A 9,702-nucleotide genomic window follows, 5' to 3' on the forward strand; every position below is an offset into this window, starting at 1 on the left:
TCCTGGTGGAGATTTATACTTAGTTCTTTTTGGGTCAGGCTTATAGAGTTATTAAATCTTTTTTTAAATGACATTTTTGGCCATTAGGAAAAAAACAGAAATAAAGTTTCACTAAGAATCTTTAGACGCTCCTAAAAACCTCTAGTCCCTGCTGCAATCTGCACTCTAAGGGATCATCTAGGAATAGTGATTTTTTTTTCCTGAGGTCTGATTGGTCAGTAAGTGGAATTTTCCTGCCATTGAGTCTCTAATTAGGAAAATAAGATGCCCTGGAGCAAGTTAGGTCTGCTACATTGTGATGTACCTTAGTAAATGAAGCAACTTCAAAATCCTGAAAAAAAAAAAAAGAGTTAAAACTGAAGTTAATCTGTAGCTCTGAGCAGGTCTGGGATTATTTTGGGGGTGATCCAGTTTGTGAAACAGCTCTTCAGCATTTGTTTGTGTGATACAGCTTCATGTGACTCCACCTGCAACATTAGAGCAGTGAAGAGGTGGACCGGTCAACAAGCTCTGATAGCAGCTTCCTAAAATAAAACTTAAGTAACACCCCCACCCCCACGCTGGGGTCAGACTAGATTACAGACAGACAGCTGGAGAACAGACGGAGGAAAGGACGAAGCTGAAACTCAAGGGAAACACTGGATTTCTGACAGTGGTAAACAACTTCAGTGACTGAAGCTGTTAGACTGAAATCTGACATTCAGTTTTTCTGGCTCATTGTTTATCTCAGTTTCCTTCTTTTTGTTTATCTGGCCATCAAGATGGTTGTTATTAATTTTCTCCATTAAGCTGGGCTGTCTGCTTTAGGCTCTGAGTGCACACATTAAAAGGTGCTTTTTGTGGGTAATTCCACTCTTCTCCTGATGAAAATGATCGCTGTGAGTGTGCCACCAACTTCAATCAGAGCTGTTCTCAGATGATGATAAGATCTGTAAAAAACACAAAACTTTAACAGTAAAATAATCTGAGAGATTAATGCTTCACAAACTGGTTAAACTGGTGAACTTGAACTTTGAACTATATTACACTTTCTGCCTCCAAGTGTTACCAGCATGTCTTTAGCAGCTGTTTGTCCAGTATTTGTTGGTAGTGAACATGGGGGCGCTTGAGTTTCCATGCTTTTAAGCTTGCAGGTAAACCTTGTTGTAGTTATTTTTATTTTTTTTTAAATCATCAAACACTGAGTTTGTACAAAGTATGTTCAGAAAGACTTTGCAGCTTCTTTACGTGATAAAACGATTAAGTTAGAAACAATAAATATCTGATTGGTGTCACTTCCCATTTGTTACAGTGACATCATGGCAGGACCCAGGATCTCTCGCTCCACATCATCTGCTTCCAGTCTGACTTCTGACGATTATTCTCTCTATAGTAATCTGAGTGAAGAAGAGCTGCTGCAGCTTGCAATTGAGCGCAGCCTAACTGACACACATGGCAACACCACCGAATCCAACACCATCAGTGCCAACAACACCATCAGTGCCAGTACCCCCAGCTGTGTCCAGCCTTCTCATTGTCCTGACAAACTGAACCCAGCCATAAACACAAACCAGCCCAGCTACAGAGCTCAAAATTCATTTCAAGCACAGACCACAGCACACTACAGCTCACCAAACCCACCACCTCAAAAGCCTCCTGATCCGTGAGTAGCCTCCATTTTTATTCTTAGTCTCTTCTGACCAAGTATGTGGATAGTTGAATATATTTAGAGCTTCGGATCATTGATGAGTTTGCATGTAGAGTGATTGATTGATTGTTATTGAATGTGTTCTGATTGGATGCAGACCCTGTGTCCTTGTTCTCATTAGCTGCAGGTTCTGTGTCTGTGTCCTGATTGGCTGCAAATCCTGTCTTCGTGTTCTCATTGACTGTAGTTTCCTTGTCTGTAGTTTGATTGGCTGTTGTCTTTGTGACTGTGCTCTGATTGCTTTCTCTTTTTGGAACTGTGTCCTAATTGGCTGCTGTCTCGTCAGGAAGACATTTGATGGGACAATCAGTCTGTTTGTCACGGGTTCTGGGAAGAGGATGGTGGCATATCGCAGACATGATGGCAGTCTGGTCCACATCTGTCCCGAACCTGAAGAGTGAGTTTAGTTCTGCTCCTAACATGTACATCCATTTGACTCACCTCTGAACAAGGTGTTCCAGTTGGCTGATTGGTCTTGTCACTGCAGGGAGGAGGAACCTTTGTTCAAAGCAATCCGTGAAGGTGATGCAAGCAGAGTGAAAGCACTTGCAATGTGCCCAGGAACAAACTTGATGTTGCCGAGTAAACCGGGCTGGCTGGCAGTTCACCAGGCAGCGTGGTTCGGCAAGGAAACCTCTCTGCGCATGCTGCTGTCAGGTAGGTTCACCTATTCAAAATTACAGAGAACAACTGAGCACACCTGCAATACCATCTTTGGTTTGAGCAGCTCAGCCTGGGATGATCAACAAGAGGACAGAACATGGCGAGACAGCACTGCTGGTTGCCGTCAGTAGAGAGCATCTGGGATGCGTTGAGGTGCTCCTGGGAAGAGGAGCTGATCCTGACATCCCAAACTATGACAAAGAGACACCACTGTACAAAGGTAAAAGAGACAGGACACACATGGAGAAGAGAAACCCCCCCAAAGAAAAACAGAAATGATGATGCAAATGGATGAAAGGGTCCTAACCTTTTTTAAATGTAGGATTTTTATCCCATCTTCATAAGTTTTAATTAGGAGATTAGACTCTCTTTGACATCCAGTAGGAACAGCTTCACCAAGCCACTAAAAACAACCAATTTGACCAGCTCTGCATGAAATTTTAATCTACGTGGACTATATTTTGGAGATTGCCAATTTATAAACATAGACCGAGCAGTCATACCAGCATGAGTCCCAGCTTGAATCAACTGCATCTGATTCTTGTTTGGGTGAAATGTCCCTTTTATGTCTCCAAAAGTTGATTCTGTTCATCTGGACGTAGCGTTTTCAGTGGAAGACCGAAAACACTATGTTCAGATCAACAGAATCAACTTTTGGAGATTTACTTTTGGAGATTTACTTACCTGGATAATTGAGAATGTATCAAGATGTCCCTTTTATGTGTTTTCCAATCTGTAGCCTGTGAGAGGAGCAACCCAGCAATTGTGGCAGTGTTGCTGAACCACGGAGTAGTGGTGAACACTCGCTGCATTCAAGGGTGGACAGCACTACAGGAAGCTGTTAGCCGAAACAACCTGGACATCTGTGAGATGCTCCTGAAGGCCGGTGCCAAACACAGCATCAGCAACATGTATGGCATCACACCACTCTTCACCGCTGCTCAGAGTGGGCAGCTCGCCACGCTGCGTTTTCTGCTCAAACATGGTAAATAACGTGGTTAATGAACTTGTTGCACACTGAACACCTCTGTTGCCACTGAATTAACTCCACCTTTGACCCCACCCCATCTCCCATTTTGCAGGTGCTGACATCAACAGCCAGGCAGCTGATGGCGCGACAGCTCTGTATGAAGCCACTAAAAATGGACATGAACAAGTCGTTGAGCTTCTCATTTCCCAGAATGCTGATGCCAACAAACCAGGAAAGAGGGGACTGCTACCTCTTCATGTTGCCGCCCAGAGAGGAAGTGACACGTAGGTACACTATGAAATGTTTACCGAGTTGTGCAGACTCACTGGAGTTAATTTGGTATTTAATAGTGGCATTGTGTTAAGTGTGGCTACCTTGACTCATCCAGGTATTAGGTATCTGGAGCAATTTTAGGGAGCAACAGCATTAACCTTAAGTGTTCCCAGTGTTTCTAGACCAAAGTAGCGATGGGGTTTCGGCCACAAGTGGCCCAGATGTTCCTGGGCACAAGTGGCATTCTTTCTGGCCATGGTGTTTCTGGTCATAGGTGACCCAGGTTTTTCTGGTGCTAAGTAGCCAAAATGTTTCTGGCCATAAGTGGCGAAGTGTTTCTGATTGTAAGGGCACTAGGTTTTACTGCTTGTACAGGGCCGAGGTGTTTCCGGTTGTAAGTGGATAAAATGTTTCTGGCTGTGAGTTGCCATTGTTGTTCTGACTGTAAATGCCCCAGCTGTTTCTGATCGTAAGTGACCAAGTGTTTCTGTCCGTAAGCGTGACTAAGGTGTATCAGTTTAGGCTAATTGCTAGGTGTTTCCTGTTCCCAGCATAGTCTCCATGTTGATCCCAGCCACCAGTAAGGCCAGAGTCCGGCGGACTGGCATTAGCCCTCTGCACATGGCAGCAGAGCGTAACCGTGATGATGTCCTGGAGACTCTAATCGGGGCAGGGTTCGATGTCAACACCCAACTATCAGAGGAGTGGTCTAGGTTGTACGAGGACCGCCGTAGTACGGCACTCTACTTTGCTGTTATCAACGACAACATCGATGCTGTGCAAATGCTCCTGACTGCTGGCGCTAACCCAAACTTGGATGTGTTCAAGCCTGTGATGGTAGCAGCAAGGCAGGGCTGCATCCAGACCATCACACTGCTTGTAGAACACGGCGCTGAGATCAATGCTACCATCCCCACCCACCCCACTACTTTCCCTGCCGTGTACATGTTCTCAATGAAGTACCTGCCTATGTTCAAGTACCTGCTAGACCATGGAGGCAATGCCCTTTCCTGCTTCAATTGTGTGTATGGCAGTCGTCCTCACCCACCAATCAAAACCAGTCGAACAGAGAGGGATGAACTCCATGATATCGACCAAGCTGTCCCAAGAAGAGCCATTCAGGTGACCTCTATTTTTCCTTTTAATTTTATGTTTATCTGGTAAAATGAAACAAATCCAGGTAAAAATCAAAACAACAAAACCATTACCATAGCTACTCAGGTGGCCTTGTTTGAAACGGGGTATTTAAAAACTTTGTTAATGTGTGTGAAAAGGGGACATTTAAAGACATATCCAGGATAACTTTTTATTATCTAACAGTGATCATTAACATTGTACATAAGCCAGGTTATCTGAATCTAGCTCTGAGTGCATGCAGTTGGGCTGTATGCTTGGGTAATACCTGAAAGTACCTGGCAAAACCTTACTGCCTAATCACAGTACGGCCTTCAGGTGACCTCACGATAAAGTTAAGGTGTAACTAATTGTTTGATACACTCACGGACTGACAGTTCTGTGAGATGATATCCGTCCCCAGTATCTGTCGATGGGCGGGGCCAATTATTGATGTCTTGTTGGATTACGTCGGCCATGTGACTCTTTGCTCCAGACTGATGGAACACCTGGACAGTTACTCTGAATGGACCTGCATAAAGGAGAAAGCGGGTAAATCAAAAAGTGATAATTGATTCCTCTGCAATTTTACTGATTTCAGTGTTAATAGTTATTCTAGTGTGTTTCCAGGCTAACCAGTCTGTTTGTTTCAGCTCCACCGCGCCCACTGCTGCAGCTCTGCAGGCTGCAGATTCTTCACCTGGTTGGTCGCCGTTGGTTGAAGAAGTTGCCACTCCCTGGGGGTCTGATCCGTTTCCTGCAGCATCAGGAGTTGATGTAGATTGACTGATGTTTATAATCTGGATGGTTTGACTGAGAGTTATTGATTAGCTCTGATTTTTATTTTTATTTTTTTTAAGTTGGTACCCTGATGGTGCTGGAGACAGCAGTGGTAATCCACTCTTAATGCTGCACGAACCTTTTTTTTTTTTTAGTTTGGATTTTGAATAAATAAATGCCACAAGTCAAACCCCAGGGGGCACAAAGACTTGGCCTAAACAGCCAAGATGACTCTGAACTGTCTCTGACCGATTTTGAGTGATTCAAAGTCCAGACTCAAAGGTTGTTTTTTTTTTTTTTGGGGGGGGGGGGGGGTTGTGTGTGTGTGTGTGTGTGTGTGTGTGTGTGTGTGTGTGTGTTGTTTGATGTGTTGACATACTGCAAATCAATTTCCCATTGGGGACAATAAAGTTACCACTGAGCACTGAGACTGATCATCTGGGGAGACTCCTGAAGGTCTTCACTAATGACTCCCACCTAAATGGAGACTGAGAGGGTCTTTCTGATCAAGCAATGCAAGGCCTGCATATTTACCCAGGAATCATTTGAGGATCTGAAGGTTTCTTGTTCTGAATAATCTGAAAGAATAGAAATAATTATTTTTTTAATGACAAAAGAAACAACGAGAAAGACTGTGATCCTCATTTTCAACTCATGACATTGTGGAAGGACAAAAAAAAAATCAACTTGACGGGGAAATGATTAAAAAAAAATACAAAAACAAACATATTCTGATTTGCTCAGGGTTAATATCCCGAAGAAGCAGACAAGATGTCCAAAGCTTTCCTGACTTCACTTTATCTAAACTGCTTTTTGCAAGGTTTGAAATTATTTGTTTAATTTTCTTTAAATGATTCTAGAAGCTTTATTTCCCAAAGTAACTGTTTTTTTTATCATTAATTGTTCATAAATTGATAAAACAAATCTGACTTCACCAAGCATTTTAAAAGGAAGATACATCCATCCATTATTGAGTTGTAGGTTCTTAATCATACTTTTGTCCCTGAATATTTAAATTATTCCACGTTAAACTGGAATCTGGTTTCTTCATTCATTTTCACCTTGTTTGAGTGAATATTCTGAAATATCTTGATAAGCTCATAATTTAGCAGTGCTCTAGTGTAATGTTCAGATGAACAGAATTGCATCATTAGTGTACAGTGAGAGCATTTTCAGTCTGTTACTAGACAGATTTGTGAACTGTTACAAAGATTTGCTGTTAGTCTGAGAAGCAGTGGTGATGGTGAACAGATGTTTTGTCAGCTGTTTTTGATAAATTGTTACTGAGCTGACAGCACAGCAACCTCTCATCTCTGTGTTTAAGTCTCTGTACCTCACTAACAAAGACTGTTGATTAGTTAATTGATTTGACTGTTTACTGATGTTTTGATGTAAATCGATTCTGTTTTATTGTGAAAGGGCCTTAAATCTAGCCTGGAAGAAACAAAATATTACTTTACCAGGAAAACAACCAGCATCATCCTGAATCGACTTCAGTCCCACTCCAGGTGAGCAACTTTAAGGTCCACATTGAAGCAGTCCTAACCCGGTCCCAGCTCCTCATCAGATGCTGCTTCACCTCAAAGTCAACTCTTCCATTACCAGCCAATTTTCACTGCCTGGTGATGGAAGAGGTTACACACATAATGAAAGTAATGGCTGCTATAGGTAAATCAGTGTGAGAGGAAACACCCTATATGAAAGTGTTTGTGTTTTAAATGTTTGGGTCTGTCAGACTGGAAATGAGCTGCTATATTAATAAAGTTTAGGCTGTTTGAAGGCAAAGAAAAACTGTCTTAAAATCCAACTGTGTGAGAGAACAGACTGATCAATATCACAGCTTTATGATTAGGACACTGAAGAACTTGATGGCTTATATTTGATGATTTCATTAAATTAATGAAATTTCATTAAATTATCAGCTGAATTTTATCATCTGAGACTCTCAACTATAAGATTATTCAATGAAGGATCCAAACTGCCACAGAAACAAGTAAAAGTGAACAAAGACAAACGAACATGAAAATGATTAAAATCAGTTTGTATGCAGTTATATTTGATTTCATACTGACTTGTAGTATTAACGCGCTGATGTGTAATGACGCTGTTTAAACAGCAGGCGGCACTGTGTAACACATGACGTAATCCTTTGGCATCAGGTGACTTACCCGGAAGAGAGAGACGAGACTTCACGGGAACAACAGCGATCAAAACACGATCCTGCAGCTGGATTTTAATTTGAAATATCAGCGCGAAGGAAGGTAAGAAAACATGAGCTAACAGGCAGAGAGGAAGATGGAGGCCGGCAGGAAGCAGCTCAGTGTGTCATCTACAGGGAAGCCGTGCGAGCATCTATGGCAGCAGGAAAGAGGGCCAAAGACACACAGCTATTAGCAGGCGTTAAATCAGATAAAAAATGAATGGAGTCTGGTACAAAGCTCACAGCGCTAAGTTGAAATAAATCAGAACAAAGACGCAGAGCTACATGCTAGCACAGTTTGGATTAGAGAAAAATGAATAGTCTGGTGCAGAAACCACAGCTCTCTGTTAAAGTAAATTAGTGCACGGAGCTACATGTTGGCATACTTTGAATTGGATCGGGGGTGGGGGAACTCCAGTCCTCGAGGGCCGGTGTCCTTCAGGTTTTATGTGTCATTGATCCAAGAGAGCTGATTTAAATGGCTAAACTACCTCCTCTTTATTTCTTGAAGTTCTCCAGAGTCGTGGTAATGAACTAATCATTTATTTCAGGTGTGTTGACCCAGGGTAATATCTAAAACCTAAATGACACTGGCTCTTGAGGCTGGAGTTCTCCACACCTGGATTAGATGAAAAGTGAATTGACTAAGGTGGGAACCGTGGCTCAGGGGGTTGGGAAGCATATCTGTAACCGGAAGGTTGCCGGTTCGATTCCCGGGCTCTCTGTCCTGGTCGTTGTGTCCTTGGGCAAGACACTTTACCCTACCGCCTACTGGTGTTGGCCAGAGGGGCCGATGGCGCGATATGGCAGCCTGGCTTCTGTCAGTCTGCCCCAGGGCAGCTGTGGCTACAACCGTAGCTTGCCTCCACCAGTGTGTGAATGCGAGAGTGAATGAATAGTGGCATTGTGTGCCTTTGGGTGCCTTGAAAAGTGCTATATAAATCCAATCCATTATTATTATTATTATTATTATTATTAACTGAACATTAAAACCTGCAGTCTCCAGTGACAAACTGTTTCTTAGATTTAAATCAGATGGAATTGAAATTGACAGGGGCAGAGATTGTTTATCTCAGCACTGATGGAGTAGTTATTTCATTGATCCTAACATTGATTGTTGATTTGCTCTTTTGGATGATGTAATGACCTCTGACCTGTTACTGGATATAAGAGCACTGATGAATGTTGATCTTGTTTTGATTTTTAATCTGTTTCTTCCGCAGTATGGAGGATGATGAACTTCCGTCAGAGGATGGGATGGGTGGGTGTGGCTTTCTACTTGCTGCTCAGCGTCATGGCGGCGTACTACATCTTTGAGGTCCACAGCTTTAGTTTGGAACGTGTGCAGAGAGCAGGTACCAGCCCATCGGCTCCACCTCCTGCTATCACTGTCCATGGATCACTACTTCCTGTGTGGATGTGGGCATTGATCTTCCTGCTGCCATACTTGCAGCTCTTTCTCTTCTTGTTCTCGTGCACAAGGGCGGACCCCCGCGCTGTTGGATACTGTGTGCTTCCTGTCTGTATCGCCCTTCTGTACAGCCGCCGCCATGCCGCCAAATTGGCCAATCACAGGGCAGCAGGATCGCTCATTGACACGTAGGGGACGACCAATCAGAGAGCCTCCCACGTGATGAGGGGTGGGATGACAGCAGGACTAGTTTGTGATGTCATTTCCTGTGTGCCTTTTAAACACTCCTACAAGTTTTGCCCTGATTGCGGCCTGACAGGAAGTTCTGCCGCTCTCAGTACAGACTCACAGCACCCTGTGAAAAAAGCCCCTCCCACCAGTGGCAACCAGTCTTTTTCCCCTCTTTTTTTTTTGTTTTTTTTACTGTTGTGACATCAGTAATGTGTTGTGATTTGTTGCTTGGCTGTGAGTCACTTTATTTGCATTAGTTATTTGTTTACTGACAATGCAGTGATGTTGCCATGGTTACCTGATACATTATTTAGGTTAAGGTTAACTGAAAACCTCACAGCCAATCGGTGAGCAGGATTCCTCCGAAATGTGGT

The 9,702-nt window shown here is 43.1% G+C and overlaps 2 protein-coding genes across 4 annotated transcripts; both read left to right on the top strand.

Annotated features, from left to right (window-relative positions):
- The first annotated feature begins 584 nt into the window (after positions 1 to 584).
- On the top strand, positions 585 to 5,761 carry asb2a.1 (ankyrin repeat and SOCS box containing 2a, tandem duplicate 1). Of its 3 annotated transcripts, none has more exons than XM_085373395.1 (10): positions 585 to 655; positions 1,292 to 1,642; positions 1,974 to 2,084; positions 2,175 to 2,344; positions 2,415 to 2,570; positions 3,090 to 3,335; positions 3,433 to 3,604; positions 4,145 to 4,715; positions 5,105 to 5,258; positions 5,360 to 5,759. In XM_085373395.1, the coding sequence occupies exons 2-10, from the start codon at positions 1,299 to 1,301 to the stop codon at positions 5,485 to 5,487; spliced, it is 2,052 nt and encodes a 683-aa protein (XP_085229521.1). In that variant the 5' UTR covers positions 585 to 655; positions 1,292 to 1,298; the 3' UTR covers positions 5,488 to 5,759. The 3 variants fall into 3 exon arrangements, with proteins under 3 accessions (XP_085229521.1, XP_085229522.1, XP_085229523.1); XM_085373396.1 differs by lacking the exon at positions 585 to 655 and adding an exon at positions 674 to 878 and having other exon boundaries at positions 5,360 to 5,760; XM_085373397.1 differs by lacking the exon at positions 585 to 655 and having other exon boundaries at positions 1,580 to 1,642; positions 1,978 to 2,084; positions 5,360 to 5,761.
- Positions 5,762 to 7,431: 1,670 nt separating this feature from the next.
- lyset (lysosomal enzyme trafficking factor) lies at positions 7,432 to 9,494 on the top strand. The gene is made up of 2 exons (XM_085373398.1): positions 7,432 to 7,747; positions 8,910 to 9,494. Exon 2 carries the CDS (start codon positions 8,918 to 8,920, stop codon positions 9,287 to 9,289), a length of 372 nt encoding a protein of 123 aa, XP_085229524.1. The 5' UTR covers positions 7,432 to 7,747; positions 8,910 to 8,917; the 3' UTR covers positions 9,290 to 9,494.
- Positions 9,495 to 9,702: the final 208 nt, after the last annotated feature.

Source organism: Diplotaxodon limnothrissa, linkage group LG15 (genome assembly GCF_057381915.1).
Source record: "Diplotaxodon limnothrissa isolate DT_005_m linkage group LG15, D_limnothrissa_male_GT1.1, whole genome shotgun sequence".
NCBI classification, from domain to species: domain Eukaryota; kingdom Metazoa; phylum Chordata; class Actinopteri; order Cichliformes; family Cichlidae; genus Diplotaxodon; species Diplotaxodon limnothrissa.

Bases quoted from the DNA above. Each gene is read 5' to 3' on its own strand.
- asb2a.1 (XM_085373395.1), top strand. From the start codon at position 1,299: ATGGCAGGACCCAGGATCTCTCGCTCCACATCATCTGCTTCCAGTCTG. The intron at 2,571-3,089 runs GTAAAAGAGACA...TCCAATCTGTAG, and splicing joins AGAGACACCACTGTACAAAG to CCTGTGAGAGGAGCAACCCA. The intron at 4,716-5,104 runs GTGACCTCTATT...ACGGACTGACAG, and splicing joins TCCCAAGAAGAGCCATTCAG to TTCTGTGAGATGATATCCGT.
- lyset (XM_085373398.1), top strand. From the start codon at position 8,918: ATGATGAACTTCCGTCAGAGGATGGGATGGGTGGGTGTGGCTTTCTAC.